Below are 22904 nucleotides of genomic sequence, written 5' to 3' on the forward strand. Positions count from 1 at the left end.
CTGATATCTGGAGTTATTTGTTGCTCTCTCTTAGCAAAGGGATTGAAGACAGGCAGTCAGATTCAGCCTGGTTCAGATGTCTGAAAGGCTCTCGTCTTGCCCTGACTCCAACCCCATGTCAGAAGTGCAGGTGGGGATGTAATTAAGCCAGATGGGAGAATGTTTAAATCAGGCTGTGGCTGAAGGAAGCAGAGCTAGAAGGATACACTCCTGCTTGCTTCAGATGATGCCATCCTGGAAAGGTTGGTGGCTTTGAACTGTATTTCTCTTTACTAGCTAGAATGCAGGAGCTCTAAAGGAAAAAGCAGTAGTAAGAGCACCAATGCATGTGGTCTGAGGCAACAGGGCACACTGCAGCACTGGCAGCCCAGACCCGTGCAGCTGGCAGCAAGGCAGGTGTGAGATGCCAGCCGTGGGTTTGTACCTAGCTAATGCTGTCAGAGCAAGGCCCTAGTCTGGGGTGGAAGAGGCAGGCTGCCTATGAAAGCTGGAAATCTGGGGGAGATTGGGTGCTTTAGGGCTCATTTGGGCAGCTCTCTAACTGTTAGAACAATAGCAGTGGTTACGTCAGGGCTGCAGTGCTAATCCTCCATAAGAGAGCTCTCTGTTCCGAGGCAGGAGATGCTGCTGTTGCTGGCTGACTGCTGCCTTACACAATTGCTGTGCTGGGTATGGGCAGCTCAGACTTCCTTGATGAGTCACGCTGCCGGGCACTCTGAAATGCTCTGGAGTTTTCCCTCCTTCCCTTGACGGACCAAGTAGGTCAGTCTCATGTTAATTTGAAACGTACCCTGCTGCCAAGCCACCATGGACAGCCGGAGTGTTTGGTCTGCAAAGTACAGCAGGGGAAGGTGCAGACACAGCAAAACCATTAGGGCTTTATAATGGGAATGAAATAAACAAATGTGTAACATTAACATCATGATAATTCCCTCTGTGGTATGTTCCAAAACTGTATCCTTCACATGCCAATACAAACTCCCATTGCTGCTGTATAACTCTAGAATCATTGAACAATGCTGTTTTCCTTTATTTATGGTTCAGTAGTCAAGGGAAAATTAACTGGCATCTCTGCAATGTACCAATATTTGCGCGCTGCTTAATGCTCCACATAATAATTGCCTTTTCTAAGATACCATTTAAGATAATTCATAGAAAGCTGTCAGGGAAAAATGAGAACTTCACACTGAAAATCCTCAATTACATGTTAGAAAATTTCATTTACATGATATGTTGTTCTCCATTTACTTCTGGAGACTCTAGTTAATGTGCTAGCTCTAATTCTAAAGTTCAAAGGAAGAAAAGTTAAGTAGTCCCTTTCTCAAGTTCTTCCTTGTTTTGTATGTCTTTGTACCATATTTAAAAAAATAAGTAATAAAAAAACTCCTCCAAAATGCAAGGCTACTGAGAATCTTACTCAAGGTCTAAAGTATTCAGTTGAATTTTTGGCTGAATATTTACTTGTTTTCTTCCTTCTCTTCTAATTTTTTATTAATGAGCAAGTGCAGAGATCTGATGAAAAGAAAGGCACTTGAGTTTTAAACTATCTTTTTCATGACAGTGGCATTGGAGCTGGTATTCCCTATGCCATCTATTGCAGAGAGGAAATAAATACAGATAATAGGTTCCGACATAGATTTTCCACAGTACAAAGTGTCTGTACATAAAAAAAAGTCTATTCACAGCATAGTGTTACCAGTTAAAATAGTCAAGCTGTTTAAAAAACTTGAGCTGAATTTATTATTAAATTTCTAATGCAGTTATATTTAATTTCAGATAAACAAATAGAAGATCAAATTATGCTTATCTCCATCCAATATGATAGTTTTGTATTTAGGAAGATGGTACAAATTAGACTTTGCTCTGGGCCAGGTAAAGTAGCCTATGAAAATACATACTGAAAGATATTGGAGAGAGGAGTCTTTGCTTCTAGGTTGTTATCCCTGTCTTTTCAATGAAAGCAGCAGTGTACCAGGCCATAAATAGTGCCTTTCAGGTCACTAGAGATCCATATGGTGGTGAAGGAGAGGACCGAGTCTCTGCCTTGGCCTTTTGCCCCCAACTTTTCAATTCTTTGAAGCTTTGCTGTTAAAAATTTAGGAATAAGGCAGAACTCAGAGCCACATCCTTATATATTTTCATATATTTTTCATATATTTCATGTATTTCATATATTTCATTTAATATATTTCCTATATTTTCATAGTTTTGGAGCTCATGTTATCTATGTTCAAAAGTGAAGAGTTAAAAAGTAACACGTATTGGAAAAACACTAACATTGACCTACAGAGACTTTATTTTTGCTTTCTGGACAGGGATTTTGCTAATATTTCCAGGAATTCCCCTAGAATCCATCCTCATTTCAGCAGTGAAGTGATACTGCACTGCACATCCTCCTCCTCACTTGCTCCTGGGTCCCACACAGCAAGGGCAGCTGCTTGGCTGGCTGCAGAGGGGGTCATCCAGCTGTGCCTAGCATGTGGGGCTAGGGAATGGGAGAGAAGCCATGGCTCAGTGTTGCAAATGAGTGTGATACAGGTCTAGCTACAGGGGAGCTACGTTGGGAGCCAAATGTGTGAGACTCCCTCACAATGTGTGAGATTTGACAGGTCTGCACTGTGAAGGCTATAATTTTAAAATCTTGCTAGGAGGGTTGGATATACAGTTTCCTCTGAAGCCTGGAGTTGGGCTTGTTAATGATTCTGCATCTTTACTACAACTGGCTGTTTCTTTTGGTAATGGAGGAAGTGTATTCCCTATGATGCTCCCAGGCCATCTACAGAGTAAGTGTATTTAGTTACTCTGAAGTGGTCACGTAACCTTTTAAAACATTAAAATCAAGAATCCGGTCCAATCACAGCCCAACCCTTCCTGTATTTCACCATGTCATTTAGTTTAAAAAAGGAAACTGTATTTTAAAAAGCTTTATAGACTATTTTCCATCTACGTGAACTCTTTATTTAGGCAGGAAGCTACTCAACTACTATTTCTGGAAAAAATGGGAAAGTAGTTGCATAGACAAGAGTATGAATAATGCCATTGTTGTGCTTTTATTCAAAGCTACCAGAAGCCTCTTATTAGTTTTTAAAATTCAGTTTAGAACCTTAATTCTATCTCTAAATTCCTATTTTGTTCTCAGACTAAACATAGGCCAGTAAACAATATCCACAATTAACAAATAATCTTTTATTTCCATTTCATCTTCATAAGCAAAACCTAATATATATATATATATTTTTTTTTTTTCTCAACAGAGCAAATAAAAAGTGATGGTTATTAAAATTGAATGAATAATTAACATTTTGTGCTTCCACAGCTGCTCAGCTGACATTCTAGCATGGAACCTTTTGCCTGGACTGTGTTGGATTGGTTTTCTGCGGTATTAGAAGTTTTGGAAATCTGTTTGGATTGGGATTAAGCAACTTGTTTTGACTCCTGACATTGGGTAATGGAGGTGACTGAAGACAACCTTTTCCTTCAGCTTCTCCAAGAGCTGTGCTGACGACTTTTCATTCCTATATCAACTTTTCATGAAAATTATTCAATTTTTTGAATAAAACATTTATTTTAACTACCCTAATCCTTTATTTATTTATTTATTATTCCTGCAAAACATGATTCTGACTAGGAGGGGATGGGAAACAGATAAACTTTAGAGCTGGTAGAAAATTTCCCGATGTTTTCAATGCAATATACATAAAAGGTTTGCTCTGTTTATGTGGCTGGAACATCCTCTGTATTGTGACTGAACTGAAAAATTAGAGAGACTGTCACAGAGAAAGGGGCAATATAAAAAAAAAAAAAAAACACAACAAAACAACAAAAAAAAACCCACAACCTAATAATGTGTATTTCTTCTAAGCTCTGTCACCGAATATGGAAATTCAGTTTGAAGGCTTCCAGATTTCAGGCTGCTTTCTATGCAAACACGGTTTTGGGTTCACTGAGTTCCTCACCTCTGTCTGCAAACTAAATGATAGAATGAATGGTTGAAATGAGGCACTGGGACCGGTGCAGCTTTGGTAGCAAGAAACACTGTGCTCTGCCTGCACCTGTTTGCATTGCTCATTCCTTTTAAACTATATACCATGTAAGATTAATGTGGAGGGTGCACAGGCAACCCAGTCTCTGATGTTAGAAAATGTTACTGAACTCAGGCTGAATGTTTCTCCCAAATCTCAGAAGACACAATTTACAAAGTGCTGGATATACAGTTATAGCCTCGTAGTTGCGCTCATTTACCTCCATCTCTGGATATGCCAGCTAAGAAAGCTAACACTTAAGCAAGCATTGCCAAATTCTCAAAACAGGCTGCGTATTGCTATCCACAAAACCGCACCTGTTTTGTGCCCTTGAATTATAGAGTGCTTCACTCATGCCCAGCTGCTTTTTCTGAAACAACACATATGCACACAGGTAATAAGATCTACACCAGAAAGGCGTTTTCAAACTGCTTTTTGCTCACAAAACAGCTACCCTACGTACAAGTGAACCCAAATGAGGTTGACAACCTTCTGCTCAGCATAACCCAAGCAACCAACCCCTTTTTACTAAGCTTTATTACAGTAACCTTTTTCTTCAGTTACATAAAAGCAAACTTTTTTTTTTCTTTTTTGCTTTTCATAATTTGAAGAGAAATTATCAGCCAGGTATCCTGGAAGACCCATTAACAGGGTCTCGACTCCATGCATAAAATAATAGAAACTTCCATGGTAACTTTAATAGTAAGAGAATAAAAGCCCCTTTCTTTTATACAACTCTGTTCTCATGTTGACTTTTGAATATTATTTTTTCATGTATCTGCTAAGCATATGGCTGTTGCGGGATGCAGTACTCAGTCTGCATGCTTTCCAAGTGAAGAAAGACAACCCTAGGAACAACAAAAAATTGCTGGTGATTGAGTGACCATTTTTGTTACAGTATTCCCTTACTCTATTAGATTAATCTGAATAGGTAAAGATTGGCTAATTCTGGGAATGTACATTGAGATTCTACTGCAGAGGGCTGTTTGGATCATATTACAGAAAATAATAAAGTCTAACCATTGCTGGCTTTGTCTCAGTTTTGATAGGAAAACATTCACTTTTAGATTTAGCTTTTCTAAAGCTGAAGTTGAAAATACACTTTCAATGACCCTTGCATATGAAAAGTATAAATTACTCTTACACATCGAGAATTTAAAAGCACTTCTCTCTAACGGCACCCTGGGTAGCTCTAAACAAGGTCACATTAAAGTTGCATTGTTCCTATTTGAAATGTAACTATGCAGTTTCTTCTTTTATGTAGTTAAATGTAAGTTCAAATAGTAAGGGTCAAAAATTGACTGGCAACTCCTGTGCCAACCAATACAAGTTTAATGTTTTCCCTTCCTACATAATTAAGGACAGCCACAGAGTTTCACAAAACCTCTTTCAGTACAATTTATCTGTATTGCAGTACTGCTCAGAGGCTTCATCTGCAATTCTCTATGCAGTGCCTTAACCACTAGATCATCCTTCCACTTAAACATGATACAATATCTGTTATCTGCTGGACCTTATACCCAAACGTTATGAGCTGGTTACAGCACTAAGATGGTGTTTTGTCTACATTACCTTAACTTGTTAGCTATCCCACCTTTTATACCTGTATAAAGAACAGATTTGATATGAAAAATTGGTGAAACGTGCCAAACATTATTTTTACAACAGTCCTTCAGAATATAAAACTACGTTGTATTTATTCAAGAATGACTGACTGAAGACACTGCAAGTGGGATACCAGCTGTTATTCAAAGCATACTACATTCAGCATTTTTTAAAAAATGTAATTAAATGAATACATATCTGAATGATAGAAAACCAGGTTTGTCATATTTATGGGAATGCACATTTTGTCCAGTAGGACTCTGTACATCTGTAATATAATGGGCAGCCTTCATTTGTAGAAGTTCTGGTGAAAAGACAATGCCTTCAGTCGATCACAAAATGGCAATAAGCAGCTTTTCTGTGGTTTTGTGTTCGGCCTGGGAAGTACTAGGATCCAAAACAGAAGCCTTTACTTTCTTGCTATGCTTAGGAGTTAACTTGATGGTTCTAACAGGTCTTAACCCCAGCCATGGGATATGGGACACAAAGGGCCTATTTTATGGGTAAGAACTGATGAAGTTCACAAGACACCTTCTAGAAGAAGATTTAAAACTGTTTCTATGGGTCATCTCTTTCAAGATATTGTCAAGCCACTTCAAATAACATAGAATAACTTTCTAGTTTAACAGTTTCAAAACTTTTCTGTCTCAGGTAAAACTCAGTCTCAATAAGTGAAATCACCTATCAACATAATTTTTAATGCAGCACATACTTGCATGTTTATCACTCAAATGAACTGAAAGGAGCACTGAAACCTTTTCCATCAAATAGACAAATATAAATTGCTGTTGGTAATGGCATTACCCCTTAGATATAGGAACCTCAGTATTACAGTCACTCTTTTATTCTGTCACAAGACTTCTAATGCTATAACTATGCTGCCCAGGAAGGTCTTTCTCTCTTAGACTTCCATAGGTGTGCTGAAAAATAGCATCTAGTTGCAGGTGTTCCCGATTTGCACTGCTCAGCTAAACACACACTTCTTGATCACTTAGGCTAGATAAACAGCCCTGAAATGCCCTGAATGAGATAAGTACAATTGCTTAAGATCTTGGGATACAACTTGCCAATAAATACCAGTTTGGAATAAATTCTCAAACCTAATCAGAAGTCCACCATCTACTACAGTCTGCAAGCTTGTGACAACAGCTTTTTAGCTAGAGTGCAAGGTCTTTGCCCTTCTGTGCTTGGCAGTCTTTGGTTTACACCCTCTTAGCTACTGACATAGCAGGGTTGTTACATTTTGCTTTGTTGGACTTTAAGATTGCATCATCACCTCCTCAGAAAACAGAAAGGCTATTGATGAGTAATGTTTCACTGCTTTCTCATAGACAGTCATGGGGGAAGTAAATGTTTCTCTCACATTGGTTTGTAAAGAGCAGAAGAATCTGCTTTTCAGTACAGTAGTAACTGATGAGGAAAGACCTCTGTGCCATGGAAATGAAGAACCTATTTTTTTTTTCCATGTGGATAAAACTAAGAAAAGTTAATAAAAAGATCCTGAAATACTGATAAATATTGGAATGCTTTTATACTGTCAAAATAGTCAATTTAGATACAGCTGCATTTTTATTATTCCAAGTTTAGTGTCAATCTTTTGGTTAATAAAAAGTTTCCCTGTAAGAATAAGGAAGGATATCTTATGGTAGCAGTGAGATGGAGAGTAATACCCAAATGATTTGTGTCTGTATGGTGAGAAGGTGCTGAATGTGATTACAATGAACTGTAGTTTCCAAGAAAGAAACCTCCATCTCAAAGATTTTATATTAGCAATTTGGGGCAGCTATATGCCTATAATTATTTCTATTGAGCTATGGAGCCTTTTCACTCATAAGTCATCAGAAAGATTTATTATTATTATTATTATTTTGCTATATAGGTAACATCCAGTGCCCTGTGAGATTAGTTTATCTAGGTCTGTATCCCAGTTCCTATAATAGACTTGCTACCTCACTACATGTACAGAATGGAGATTGATTACTATGTGTTGGGCCTAGTCCAACTCAGCTGTGGTCTTAGATGGATCCACAAATGACAGTTTCTGCAGAGCACATTGAGTTACCATGTATTCAAGTTTCCTCTACCAAGATAGTCAATGCCTGGCATTCAGAGTTCCTTGAATAAAAGCCATTGTCCACCTCCAGTCAGACCATCCAACAGAGACTGTAAGGCAATCTGTACAGCAGAGGCAGCAGATGATGAGACTTGCTGCCTCTGCACTGCAGGGCATGCATGCACGTACTTCTATCAGGTAAATTCTAGACGACAAAAAGCTGAGGCAAAATTGGTCTTCAAGTGTTTATGACAGATAATCATGCTGTTACATGTGATGAACACTGAGAAGAAAAATCTTACATTCCATATCAACAGTAATTGGTTAACAGCCAGTGTGTATATATATATATATATATATATATATATTCAGGACTTCTGAAATCTGCAAATTGCTAGCAGTGGCCCTGAAATGGACCAGACTGCAGACTGCAGGAATGGAAACCTAGCTGGTCAGCAGTTGCTCTAATTTCTACTGCACCAAGAGCCAGAGCAGACAATAAGCATTTACAAGACTGCCTGCAAATCTGCTTTCCTGTTGCTTGCAGCTCAGCCAGCATCTCAACATTATGAGTTTCACTGGGTGCCAGATGTTTATGTCTAGATGAGGCAGAAGCAGCATTACAACTTCTGTCATATAATATTTAAAGCCTGATTAGGTATTTCTCATTTAATCACATATATTATTAATTTCAATGAAATTAGTCTTTCTCCCCACGCCTTTAACCAGTCAGTGCATAAAAGTTGGGTTGCCAAGGAAGAATTATTGCCAAGTATTCCAGTTTAGCTGACTGCATTCTGATTACTTAATAACGCTCAACTATGTGCAGAATTTGTCCTTGCTGTTAGCCACACAAAGTGCTGCGCTACTGAAAAAAACACACTCCCTTACCTCAGAGAAGGCTGCACTGCATTGGCTTAAGCACTCTTCTCAGCATGGTTTATATTCCAGGTAGTTAAACAAGTCCACACCTAAGGAAAAATGCATGACTTCTTGCTGCACCATTCCCACAGTGCTAATGAGCGAATCAAAAATGAACAGCAAAAGCCTGCTCCGAGGAGCTGAATTTAGCGTTCCTGCAGAGATGTGGTACTGCACATTAGTGTCTCCTGTGGGACTGCCTGTATGCCTGGGATACTCAGCCCCAGCAAGGCAGCAAAAGTCAAGCCTTTAAAGTAATTGGGATACAAAGTGGATAGAAGGTAGAGAAATTCCTCACCCCACTGATGGGCGCGATTGGTAAAAACCCGATTCAGGCTGAGACATTTCTATCGCACAGCCCTCCTGGTGAAACTCCCCCAGTTCCCAGTGCAGGGGATGCTTTGTCGGAGCGATTTCCCTGAGACCTGGCTGAGGACATGTCCCCTCCCCGAGAAGTTTTGGTGTGCTCAGTGGCATTTTGCCTTTCGGGGAACGAGACACCTCGTTCGTTTCTCCCGAAAATACTTTCCCCCTCGTGTCACACTGGGCCGGGACCCCTCCACGGGGCCCCGGGACGCCTCCCCTCAGCGGGTCTCCCGCCGGGCCTGCGACAGGTGCAGGCGGGAGGCGGCCGCAGCCGGGCTCCCCCCCGCCTGAGGAGCCGGCCATCGGGCGGCTGCGGCGCGGCGCTCGCCCTCCATCCCTCCATCCCTCCCTCCATCCCTCCCTCTCGCTGCGGGCCGCGTCTCGCCGCGCCCGTGGGCTTGGCTTGCGGCTGCTGCCTGCGCGGGGCTCGGCGTGAGTCACCCAGCCGGCGGCGCGGAGAGCCGAGCGCGCAGGCACACGGAGACGGAGGCGGCGGGGGCGGGTGGCTGCGGGGCGGCGAGCGGGCGGGGGCGACAGGCAGCGGCTCCCCGCCCGCCCACTCCCACATGCTGCCGAGCCGCAGTCAGCCGGAGCGCCGCTCCCTTCCCCAGCCGCCGATGACCTCGTCGCCCGCCCGCAGCCGCTGAGGAGCCCCCGGCGTCCCGGGGCATGCGACATCGCCCGCCCGCAGCCCCGTCCAGCGCCGCCCGCCTCGCAGCAGCAGCAGCAGCAACCTCGGCCGCAGGAAGCCGCAGCCCGAGAGGAGCCGCAAGATGAACCCCCAGTGCGCCCGCTGTGGCAAAGTGGTCTATCCCACCGAGAAAGTCAACTGCCTGGACAAGGTGCTGGGGCGGGGGCGGGCGGCTCCGGGGCGGGGGGCGAGGCGGCAGGTGGCGATGGAAGCACCGCCAGCCTCTCGGGCTCAGCCCCGCGGGGCCGGGGCCGGTGGCCGGCCGTGGCACGGCGCTGACGCAGGGCTCGGGGCCGGGTCGGCTCCGCGCTCGCCGACCTCCGCCGGGGGCATCGCGGAGCTCCGGGGCCGGCCGCGGGTCCCCGGCGGCTTCCCCGAGGGCTGAAGTTGCGGGCGAGGCTGCGGGGGTCGCTGCCTGCTGGTGGCCGGGAGCCTCCGGCTGCCTCTTACGCAACGGGGCCGGTGGCAGCCGTGCCTCGTCCCTGGGGGCTGCTCGCCCTCGGCGAGGGAAGGAAAGGGGCGGCCGGGGGCAGAGCCGCCTTACGCGCTAAATTTAGTTGCTGCTGAGCGTGCCGAGCATCGCAGGAGTTGGTGGTTCCATTCGCCCAGCATTGCGTCTTTAGCAAACGCTCTTCTCTCCCCCCTCCTCCCCAAAACCCCTTTAACTAGACAAAAATGTCAAACTCCCGCCTCGGTTATCTTTAAGACAGTCCCGGCAAGGTCAGCGTGTTGAGGGCTTGGTGTTTGCTTCAGCAGAGAATTTGCATTTCTGAAAGTGTTTCAGAAGCTCCTTCAATTTCGCCTGAAAGTGATTCCTTTGATGTAGTTTACAGAAATCTATAATGTACGGCCAAAAATATTGACCTGTAATTGTGTTTTTACATTTCCTGTACCCTAAAATAGCTTTCAAAACATCGGCTTTGTAAGTAATTCTACTTTACATTTCTTTACAGTACTGGCATAAAGGATGTTTCCACTGTGAAGTTTGCAAAATGGCTCTGAACATGAATAACTACAAAGGATATGAAAAGAAACCTTATTGCAATGCGTAAGTATTGTAAATGTCAAGTCTTGCAGAAATGCACATGAAAAGAAAACCTGGCCATGGATGTTGTCAAATAGGTATTGTTGTGCTGTAAAAACTTAATCTGGAGACGTAGCCGTGCAGTCTAGAGCAGCTGAGTATCTTTTCAGATGGAGTCTTGCATCGAAGTGATAGAAGGTGAAAATATTTGACAGTGATGTGTTTAGGCAGTGTTTTAATATAAGAACTCAGGATACAGGTCCTTTCCTCCAAGAAAGTGCCGGATCTGGTGCTGACTCCTATTATGTTCATTATTGGCCTGCCAGATTACGGTTATCCATTATGCAGCTCTCTATTCAGGGTTATGGACCTGATCAGCATTTTGTAATAAGAAAACAAACAAAGTCCTTCTCAGTTGTGTAGTTTACCAAAGGCAATATCCTGTGACAGATCATGACAACCTATTTTTAAAACTGTTATTTTGTTCACATATCTCAGATTACTAAAATAGATATTCACCAAATCCCTGCTTCTGGTGCTTCACACTATTTTGTATTTTGCTTCTCAGATTTGTTAAAGAAAATAGATGAGTTTTAGTTGTAGAATGTCATCATGTGGTATTCCACTTCAAGACTTTATTATTATGTGGATTTTGAAGAGTACTTTGATTCTTGGCTTGCAAATACTACAGAAGAACATTCTGATACGCACTCACGCATATGTTTATTGTTCTTCGTACCATGCTCCTAAGTGCATTTGTTAAGTGCACTTGTTAAGTGCATTTCAGTATGTTTTCATCTTCAGAGATGCTTATAATACGCTTTGTTAAAATGATATTTTTAATCAATGTAGAACCAAATTTCATCTTTGTATTATTCAGAATGTTGTTCATATATTGCTATTATTTTCACTTTTACCTCCTTAAATATATACATTAAAAGAGAAATTTTAAACTTTGGCCATATTGTATTTTTTTTTTTTTGTATTTCAGAAATATTTTCTAATAATCCTCTTAAAATATTTGTTTCGTGTTGAGGCAAACAGTCTATGGCTGACCTTTGCAGAACAGTTCAACAGCATATGCTTGTTTCTTGCAGGCTAAACTTGGTCAGGCAATGCCTATCTATCTGAAATAGGAGTTTTGTTATAAAAATTGCTGTGCTGCCAAAACTTGAAACACCTGTTTCAATGGACATAGTTGTGCTTGGATTATTTTAGGAACATGCATTGTTACACGCATTTCTAGCTTTCCTTGAAACGCTCTGCAGTGTGTGTGGGTTCCATTAGAACTCTTAAAGTGTGTGGTGAGTTGCCAGTCTTACATGCTGTAGAGAAGTTCTCTAGGAAAGGAGACAACTCATGCTCCAGCAAGTGGCACGCTGCAATTCAGAACTGACCTAAAGCTTATTGGCCTTAGGTAGGACTCTGCTTTGGTAGTACTTGATATCAAGTACAAGTACAGGCTTACATTGCTTACAGTTGTTCAAGCTCTGATGGTACTTTGGTGCCTTTTATCTAACAGGTTGGGGTTGAATCTCCGTGGTGATACTTTGGTTTCCTGACCTTTCCTTTTCTTATATTTTGTAAAAACTGTTAAAAAGTGTTAGCAGGTGCCCTCCATGCTATAGGTTGGGGTTTCCATGCTGTGTGTATTTAATTTCTGTTATCAGAGAGTTCATCTATGTAGTTGTGTGTGATGTGTCTTTGTGTTTATAAATGACGGGGAATAAGGATGATGGATCTGTTGCATACCATTCAGAACTGCTGTTCTTCCTAGTAGTTGCTCTAATAAGCTTTGTTATAGTGATCCTTGGAAAAAGAATTGCTGTCTTTGCAATGTCCTGAAACAGGAAGAAACAATGTAAAAACACAGGAAAAGGGTTAACCTATCAAGTAAGAGCAAAATTTTAATATATGTATTTCAACAATGGTTATTTTGTTCTTAAGTTTTGGTAAACTTAGTTATTTGGAAGATGCTTTAAACAAATACTCTAAATAATTGTAAGAGTCATATGGAACCACTTATGGAAGACCAATGTGTGTTTTGTGGTTTCAGTGAACTCTAATATCCTTCAAAGAAGGAGTATGTTGTTTATGCAAAGCTGTATTTTGAATATGCAGTTTATTTAAATTATGGTATTTTGACATAGTACTCTTGCATCTCAAAGGTTACTCATTTTCAAAGCAGATGCCATTAAAGTATTTCCAATTAAGAATGTGTCTTTTCCAGTGTTCATTAGTATGAGGCAAATCCATTTTTATGTTAAATACTGCTTGATCAGAAAATCTGAGAAGAAAAGAATGCAAATTTACTCATACAAACACCTACAAGCTCTTGACAAAGAGCAATTACTGTTAGACTGTTTATTGAGGCCATCCATCAATGAGAGTGTAATTTGTAGATGAAAGTGAAAAAACTATGCACTAATTTGAATAGGAGAGCAATACCACTGAATTATTTCATATGTTTGGAAGCCATAGGTAGCTTTCTGTAAGGACAGTTGAAGAGTATGCATCTTCAGTAATGCTTGTATCTGGTTATTAGTTCAAAGGTTAGATAACACACTTGAGTGTATTTTGACCTTTGAACTTAAAGTATCTTACATTTTTTTTCAGATGCTGCAAGTAATCATTTTTGTCTGAATACTAGCAAAAAGCAGAAGTTTGAATGTAAAATATAATTGTTTTTCATTAGTATAAGAAACAGCTACAGATTTGTGTATGTTTTACTACAATCTATACTTTTGGTGGAAGGTAGCAAGGTCAGAAATTAATGGGTTAATGGGGACTGGTAAACCAAGAAGGAATATATTATGAAATACATTAATTTGCTGTCCATTAGAAAAGAACGGAAATACTTGTAAGTACAGGACTCTGCTTTCTTAATGCCAAGCTTTTGTTGGTCAGCCGGTCATTTTTCCAGCTAATGGTTGTGATCACCTTTGTGATATGGGTACATTGTCAGCAAAGTAGCTGCTGGGTAGTAGAAATAATACAGGTCAAGAAGCTGAGCTCCCTAGTATTGCAGTTCTGATGTTACTTTTGCAAATTGTAGATTTATTAAAGATTTTGCAACTGGGTTAAAAGGCAGAATTCATTAATGTCTCCTTAAAACCTTTTAGTTCACTTACTTGTAGAGAAAAGATTATACAACATTATTCTCTCCATCTTCTCTATTGTTTATGTAATTTGTGAGCTGTTTGAGTTGGAATAGTTTCTCTACTTGTTTGCAAGGTGCCTAGAACTACTGGGGGTTTGATCTCAGCTGGGACCTTCCAGTATTACAGTACTCTCATGATCTATGATACTGCATTTCTCTAATTACTTGCCTTCACACTTCATCTAAAAGGCCTCATACAAAAAGTTTTGCGTGTTTGTAGATGCTTGGCATGTTGACACTGCTAGGTTTGCCTTATAACTTCGGTCTTGCCTTCCGTTTGCTATCTGACTTCAGATAGGCTACATTTCTAGAGAGCTGCCAGATTTGTGCAATAATATTAATGAGACTAAGGGCTCAGACTTGCAGTCCATTTTTGCAGTTCTGCCTGGTGCTGTGCAGGTGGATGAGCCACACTTTGTATCTCTGAATATTCACATAGGTTAGAAGGGTTAGGAAGAAGGGTTAGGATGATTAAAATGGCTTGGGTAATTCAAAGACTTGTTAAGTCAAAGTATCTATAATGCAAATCTGAACCCTTGATCTGCTTCAGCATCTACAGATATACAAAAAAGTGTTTAATATTATCTATATGGAAATAGTAAGAAGAAAAGTAATTATTATCATTATTTTTTGCAAACTCAGAGCTTATTCTTCTCAACTGCAAATAACCAATATGATGCTAGGAAATGAATGGCATTTTGGCAACTAACCGTCTGTGTACTAGTTCTCAAGCTTGTTAAATGATTGAATCGTGTAGGATGATTACATGGTAACTTTTTCTTACGAATATTCATATAAATGCTTTTTTGACAGATTCACCAGACCAAAACACAAGACTACTTTTTATGCAAAATGTAGAAGCTGAAATGCATATTTTTGGAATGTTCTTTCCACATTAGCTATACCTGCTGATGCAAACAAGACTCCCTGCATGTGTGAACACATCTGACAGAGATGTATTTTTTAATTTTTGCAAAACCTAATAGCTTAAACTTCTGCATACCTGATATACCCTCTTGCCAAAGGCAAACAGCCTCACTGTTGGAATAAATCCTTCTGAAATATTTAGTATCTAAAATTTTGCTAATCGCCTGCACACAGGGTAGCTTCATTCAAGTTTTTATTTATGACAGTCACCATATGGAATGATTACATAACTTTGAAATTTAAATCTACTGCCATCAGTCTTAGCATGGATTATTGACATGAAGAAAAACTCATCATCACCTTATTTTTTCTAGGTTTAATTTTTTTTAACTCATGCTAGTAGGAAATAGATATGCAAATACGTTTGAAATATTGTGAAGTTAGAAGACTTGTACTATAGTTTTGATCTACAAATACAGTCAAACTACACATCGTAAAATAGTATAGGGAAGAGATGTAAAATTTCAGTTATTTTATAGCAGGTTGGAAATTATAAGTACACAGTACAACTTTTTGGGCAGTCAGATAGGTTAGAAGTGAATGCAGCTGCTGGTAATCAGATGGAATCTGTTGCCTTTAGAGAGAAACTTCAATATAGGGGTTTGATTTTAGTTGTGAAATGTGCATCAGTTTTCTTTCAACCAGTCAGGAATCTTTTAGAAGGTGGACAGGTATGTGATGATATGATTTGTAATAAAATTAGTTAGAGTTATCTTATTTTTCAATATTGATTTTGGTGGATGAATATTTCTCAATTTAAATATGGCAATAAGAAAGAAAATTGCTCGGTAAGGAGCAGCAAGAGTAATCTTTCTGAAGTATGATTGCGACACTTTTAGGAGTTGCAGGAAAGAGAGTGCAAAGGGTAAACAGATTTTTGTTTTTTACTTTTCCATCATCAGCTGCTACTGAACACCTTATTTAGTGTCAAAGGATAGCACTGAGTTTGGGTTGAGGAATCAGATTTTTTTTCAATGCTGGAGTTACTGTTACAGCCAGTTATTATTATTTTTTTCTTCTATTTTGGACTTTCCAGTTGTTTCTGATTGTTAGTTTGTTCAAAAATAAGATATTATATAAACCAACCCCAACTGGTCATCCTTATAAAAGAAATAACCCAGAAACTGCCATGCAAACCTTTCTAGAAGGCAAAGATTTACTCTTGATCACTTTTTAAACTTTGTATATTGAAGACTTTTGTCACAGGAAATAGTATAATATGAACAATGCAAATAACAGAACTATTAGAAAAATGTCTCAAGACAGAGCTAAATGTGTATATATCATTTAAGTCCATTATTTCTGATTCAGTGTCCCATTAAGTATGGACTCCAGTATCTGAGAATGGTTATTAGATCCCTGCTCAGTCATGTTTTCTATAAAAAAAACAGTTCTAAGTCTTTCCTCACAGATCATATTTTCTGCTTATTTTTGTTTCTCTACCTTCATTTATCTCCAAATGGTCCATCTATGTATTGAATTGTAATGCCCAATGGAGCATTACCAGAACTGGTAGAATAGGAAGAGTGCCCATGCAACTCACGTATAATATTTTCCTCCTAAGTCCCAGTGCAGTCTTTGCCTCTTTATTTTCTCCCAAAGTCAGGCTATTGTTGAGTCATATTCAGATTGTTGTAGGCTATGTTTTTATCTTTCTATGCAGAACTGCATCATCAGCAGTTGTTGTTATCCATTATCTGAGCAGTTGATTATTCTTGGCAAAGCGTACGATCTTCTACTTGGTTCTGATTGAACTAAATCTCCACTTTTTTTTCCCCAGGCTGTTTCTCCAATTTGTCAAATTCATTTTATATTCTAATTCTGTTCTCTAATGTGCTTACAGCTCCATCCTATCAACCTTCCCACCAGAGAGGTTGTAAGCACATTGCAAATTTAATAAGTGCAATCTTCATTTCATCTTCCAGGTCGCTGGGTGAAAGCATAGAATGGTATTGGGCCTGGTATGTACCTCTCTGTATCTGTCCCTTCTGATAGTGAGCAGTGAAGAATGATTGCAGTACTTCTCTGCCTAGTCATGAAGTGCTAGATCAGGTGTTAAATTCTGCGTAAGAAGAAAGCAAAATTATGCAAGAGCATAATTGTTAATATTCAGGCAAACCCTGCTTAAATATGAGGAACAGCTACAGGAACATTGTAGAGGAAACATAGGTTCCTGCTACTTGGTGCTTTGGTACCTGACTTGGTTAACTGAGTATTAAGTCCAAATTAGAATTGATGGTATCCAGTAATGACAAGGAGGGTAGGACAAGAAGCCAAGGCTGCTCTCTAGACCAACTGAAGGAGCTTCTTAGGCAACATTTATTAAAGTCTCAGAAAGGTGTTTGATGCTTAAGTTTAAACTGTTTGAAGAAGGCAAATGTTTTGATCCCTATGACTATATCTGAGTAATGGGATGCAAAAATATTTCCCAGGTTCCATTTCAGTGTATTCAGTTGGCTGTGTCCTGATTGTGTGCTTGAAAAAGGCCTGTGTATGACTCCTTACATGGAAGTGCTGGTGAGTGTGCAGGGAGGGAACTCTGTGCTCCAGCAGGTCCTTTGGTTTGGGTTGTTGCAGGCTGTGGAAAGCACCGTCAAGTGCTACAGTTTAGCTGCAACAAGCCTGTTTCCCTGCTGGTGCAAATGGAGTAAAAAAACTGCCCTGAGGGAGATAAGTTTTTTCATGTTTTCTGTCAGAGGGGTGAATTCTTAGACTATGCTGAGCCAGTATTTTCATGTCTAGTACCCAGTGTGAGTGTAGGGTCTATGTTTGGAATGCATTTTAGTGTTCTGCTAGTTGGTATAATTGCTTCAAAGATACAATTGTAGTTCACTGTTACTTAGGACATTGCTAGGGCAAATAAATAGAGTATTTGCAAATGAGTAGTATATGTTTTATTATTATTTTAATGCAAGACTGCAATAAATACGACATACAAAGCTATTTGCAAGCAATGCTTGTAGAAATCCTTGCTGTGTGGAAACCTGGTCTGTTGCCAGTTTTTGCTTTGACTCATGTAAATACACAGTTTTAATTTGTATGGTCATTGGTCATCATAGACTGCAGGTAATTTTTCCATGGAAGAGCTTATACATCTCTTTGGTACCAATAGTCACAAAATAAAGAAAAAATATTCTTCAGGGACAGTAGTTACTGAGAGACAGTGTCATTAATGGTGATTTTCTTTGCTTGGTATTTTAACCAATGTTAATACTCAACTTAATCTTTTTTTTTTTTTCTTCTTTTTTTTTTTTTTTTCCTTAATGGGTATCACTTACAATAGTCATACCTAAAGAATGATGAAGTTTGTTTCAGTAATATTTACTAAAATATTTAGGCAGCATAACAAGGACAATGGATGAAATCTTGTGATTCCACATTGTTTACTTATTTGCATTGCACAGCTTGAGCTTTGGAAGGGGTAATAACTGGTTGTAGTGAGTCTGTAAAATCTTGATGGTATGTTTTGTTAATGGTTTTGTGAGTTAACTGTTTGGGGGTTTTAAATGTTCTTAGCCATATAATTTCCTGTCACATTTGCTAAGGAACTTAAAAAATGTATTTTCACTTTTCTGAATTTGAACTTCTGTGCTGCTTTGCCAATACTGTTGATAATCCCAAGTGAACCTGCTGTCCTGACAGACTATTTCCTTTGTAAAGCTTTAAGAAAAATACGTATATGTTCCAGCCTTTCATGTCACTTTGAATTTTCAGAATAGGTGATGACAACGGAGAACAACAACACCAAGTCAGTCAGCTCAGTGCCAATAAACAGCTTTTGATGTTTACATATAATGTCACTGGAAGCTTTTCATAATTATCCAGACAACTTAACAATCTTGGCTGAGGGTCAATCAATACTATTTTTATACTTTCAGTGTTGTGGGGTGCTTACAGAAGTTTTGCTGAATTTAGAGATTATAAAAGCTATGTAGAATGCATGGTTCAGTTTCATGATGTTTTGGTTCTTTACAAAGGAGACTGTAGGCAGGGAAAAGTTTACTATGAGAAGAGTGAAGTACTTGTTGAATAACTGGTCTGTCTGCATGTAAATTAAATCAACCAGTTCATTCTACTCCTAATTACATAATCTCACACAGCAACTTTTTGAAAAGCTAAAAACCACTGTTAATTCTCTTTCTTGATCCATGAATTAGTCCATTTCTTCTTTCTTGATGTCAGAGTTGATAGTGTATCAGAGTTGAACATGGTATTTTCTTTTGTGATGTATTTGTGGAGGCTGAAGAGAGCAGGGTTGTTACCCATGTAACTTATACTTGTACCAGGAGAAAGTGTCTGAATGATGAACAGTCCAGAATTTTTAATTTCTTGTATTTCCTCCTCCAGCTGTCTCTCCCCTCCACTCCCCCAAATCCTTTTGTTCTCAGTTGCAGTAGAAGTCTATGACCATAGTGGATTCCATAATACCTTAATGTGAGGAGGACATAAAAATGTGCCATCAAAGTCACAGCTGAGAGTGGTCTTTAGCTTTGGAAATGAAAAACTAATTGTAATTTGGCCAGTAATTATTTAAGCATTTATTGCAAAAGCTTTTTCTGGGAGGTGCATAGGTAATCTTTAAAGAGTGTTTCTTAAAATGTAAAACTGTATGGAAGCTGTGTAAATTTCCTTCTTTTAAGATCTTCATTCACAGTTTCCAAAATTCATCTGGGTTATTTTTCCTTAGAAGAGCAAATGTTTGGAGGTCAATCATGTTTTGTCTTTCTAAATGGCAGCATTTTTTCACACAGGTCTATTGGTGTAATGCCACTTTCACAAATTTAAAAATAACTTCATACATTTTAATTTAGTCATTTTATACCTCAGGTGTGTGTGTGTGTACATGTATATATATATATATTTTGGAACTTGGTAAGCTAAATGATAATAGCTGTTTTCATTTTGTTTTGTTTCAGTTTTACTCTGGAGGAATTCAATTCTTGTAATACAACTCCTTCCAGCATCAGAGTACTATAAATAGAAATATTTAGGGAAAGATTAAGAGAATAAGATACTGCTTTTAGACTTAATTAAAATGCAAGTAGCTAAGCTTTGGAGAGGAAAAAAAAAAGGTAAGATGAGATAATTTGCCTAAATTAAAAGGAAATACAACAAAAAAAGCCCCACAAGTAACACCATAATGTTTTATTTAAATAAAAAAACAGTACCATGGACTATTTCTTCTGAACAGTGTTGAGTGGCATGCATTCACAGTGAGTGGAGTGTTCAAGTGTTGTATTGCAAGAGGAAAGACATTCCTGACTGGGTTTGCCAGGTCATACAGAAAGAAAAGGGGCCAACATGATGATTTCTGGCAGTGGAAGTGCTCAGTGAGTGGTTGACCAAAAGATGATTACTGCAGTTAGAACTGGCAAAGTGCTTTGTGTGTTGATACCAAAGGGAGGCTGCAATCTGTGTTGTAAAGAACCTACCTGAAAAATTATATGTTTAAAAACAAATCTTCCTAAGGGACTTAGTGCATATGTATTTAAGCTACTGGTGTGTTTGATACAATGATGGTAGTGCTTTTGTTGATATTGGTATCTGAAGGGCAATAGAGAAAGTGGGGTGGAATAGAGAAGGAATGCCTGTTGAAAGAGGCATTGCGCAAGAACAGTTGCTGAATGGCCTATTGTGGGCGTATTAGATATAAATTTTGCTATAATATAAAAAGGTCTCTGAGTTTTATTTTGTAGTAGTTGATATGATTTTGTCAGGCTACCAGAAAACAGAGATGAAGTTTGTTACAACAGTTATTAGCATAACTTGTTGAAATACTGTAGCATTATCACAAAATTTGTAGGAGGAATGGAGAAAGGAAAACTAGACCGGAGGAAAAGTATCAAGAGATATATTTAGAAGAATAATATTCCCTGAAATATCTGAAAGGGATTGACAGGTCTAGTAAATGAGACTGAACGATAAGTATTAAGGGAAACTTAACAGTGATGATGTGTCTACTCATAGGAGAAATAAAGAGAATGAATGCATGCAGGGGAAGCAAGGATACCGAGGTGGAAAAGAGAAATAATTAATTAATTTACAAGAATGCATGAGCTTTTCAATTTAGCAATGGCAAACTAAATCTCTGAAATGGTCACATTTTTGGCCCTGCTTGCAAGTGGGGTACTCTCCTAGAAGATGGCCAGTTGGAATATGACAGGAGCTTTTGGTTTTATTTGACCGAAGAACTTTGTCTAGCCAAAGGGGATTAAACACAGCCATTCTTGGGTAGCTCACTTTTAAGACTACTATGTGGTTTGTTTTATGGTTATGTCAGAAATGTTGGAAATCCAGATTAACAAGGATGGAAGAAGCTGGAAGAAGAAAAAGGAAGAGCCAAGTAGTTTAGCTCTGACTGAGTTAATGACCAATCTTTGCCATCTAATACATTTCCATGCAGTTCTTGCAGGGACTATCATGGAATATTCACTCCCAGGCTCAGTTCTGTTAATTCTGTTATTTTAACAATAATAAATTGATATTCAGAACGGAACAAGAGATACCATTATTATATGAAATATGATTTGATTTATTGGCACTGCAGGTACTGAAGAATAAGTCCTGATTTGAGGAACTTACAGTGAAGTTTTTAAATTGTTATCAAATTAGAAATTCATAAGAACTTTCTGGGCAATGCGATAAAATACAGTTTCTCACTTAATTTTGTGCCCCTGAAAAGAATGTCTCTGTACACTGAAATATTAGGCTATTAAATAATGTCGCCATGAAGATGAAAAGCTTGAGGGGAAACTAAGAAATACAGTGAGAATCATGGGAAAATGAGAACAGCATATATGATTATTTTTTCTGATAGTCTAATGCAGGCAAAATGTGAACTTTTTTTTTTTTTTTTTTTTTTTTTCCAATGAGATGAATGGATATTCTTCTGTACAGTAATAACTTAGATTGGTAGTGCTAATTTTTTGCATTTGTCAGTTACGAACAACTCAGCATAGGCAAATAATTACTTTTGGAGCATGTTTTTAAATGTAACAGAGTATCTGGTTTTATAGGCTACGAAGCGTCTTCTGTATCAATTAGTATTTTTGTAAACTAGGAAATATTAGTAATATTTATAAGTAGGGATTTCTGTTCTTGTTACTTCAGGAAGTTTAGAAAGACATCCTGAAGTCTGAAGAGAAGCTGGTCATGCCTTTACATGGATCAATTCTGCACGCTAAAGACCTTTCAGGGTGACTTGTGCTCTTGTGAAGGAGAAGCTCAAAAGAGTAATATACAAATTCCTTGCACTGATTAAATACTTTGCTTTCATGACTAAGTTACTGCTGCTTCAAGCCTCATTTGGGTCAGCAGCAGGAATCTCTCTTACTGCCCAAAAGGCAACGACAGATTATATGTCTCCTATGCAGAATAATACTGTACATGGAATGTGTTCACAAAGGGAAAATTTAAGCTTGTCAAACTGGGTACAGATGCAAAGGAGACTGTAATGTGCTTTTAGAAGTTGAAGGAAACAGGGCAAAAATGGTTATTTTTCTCTAATTACTTATTCCACCCTGAGGGAAATGGCAGCTCCTCTTTTTCATAGCATGCTCCATCCCGTCCTTTCTGCTGTGCTGTAGACACAGGCTCTGACTGACTTTGTTAGGTTAGCAGATCAGCCCCTTTGTTTTCTTCTCCCATTTTTTCTTTGTGCATCAGCAAAGCCACCTGGCTGTTCAATTTCAGATCTCTCCAATGGGTTTCTCATCTCTATTGCATACTTCAAGTGTGACTAATTCAACGTCTGATGTGCTATGACACTGCCCATGATGTGAGAGACAGATGTGTCTCCCTTGTATTTCCATGTGCATTGTTTGTGTACATCCTGGATCTCAATTGGAAATGTTTCAGGGTCTCCTTTTGATGTGTATTTTTAAAATGTTTGTTACAATAAGGCACTACTTCACAACTGGGATAACAGACGTTGATACATGCAGTTAATAGTAGTTATACATCTCATGCTGAAGAAATTGGAACTGGGTGGCCGTTCATGAACAGATGGATTGTTATGAAACTTCCACATTGGTAGCATGGTAGCATATTAGATTAACAGTTCTCAGTATTAATTTATACTAATTCTATACCTTTTTTTTTTTTTTTTTTTTTTTTTTTTTTCAGTTGAACAATTG

At 39.0% G+C, this 22904-nt stretch overlaps 1 protein-coding gene and 1 long non-coding RNA gene across 3 annotated transcripts in view; one reads left to right on the plus strand and one right to left on the minus strand.

Annotated features, from left to right (window-relative positions):
• LOC116486769 overlaps nt 1–8737 on the minus strand; it is a 30792-nt gene extending 22055 nt beyond the window's left edge. The window contains exon 1 of the long non-coding RNA XR_004252990.1: nt 8572–8737. This is a non-coding gene — a long non-coding RNA (uncharacterized LOC116486769). The remainder of the gene's footprint in view (nt 1–8571) is intronic.
• A 762-nt stretch (nt 8738–9499) lies between these two features.
• Nucleotides 9500–22904, plus strand: part of NEBL (nebulette) — a 252215-nt gene continuing 238810 nt past the window's right edge. The window contains exons 1-2 of one of the 2 annotated variants that reach the window (XM_032183080.1): nt 9500–9809; nt 10612–10706. In XM_032183080.1, the coding sequence (XP_032038971.1) occupies nt 9741–9809; nt 10612–10706 (164 nt within the window). In that variant the 5' untranslated portion in view covers nt 9500–9740. The remainder of the gene's footprint in view (nt 9810–10611; nt 10707–22904) is intronic. The other variant, XM_032183078.1, reaches the window with a different exon arrangement.

The sequence above is a fragment of the Aythya fuligula genome, chromosome 2, assembly GCF_009819795.1.
Source record: "Aythya fuligula isolate bAytFul2 chromosome 2, bAytFul2.pri, whole genome shotgun sequence".
Lineage (NCBI taxonomy): Eukaryota > Metazoa > Chordata > Aves > Anseriformes > Anatidae > Aythya > Aythya fuligula.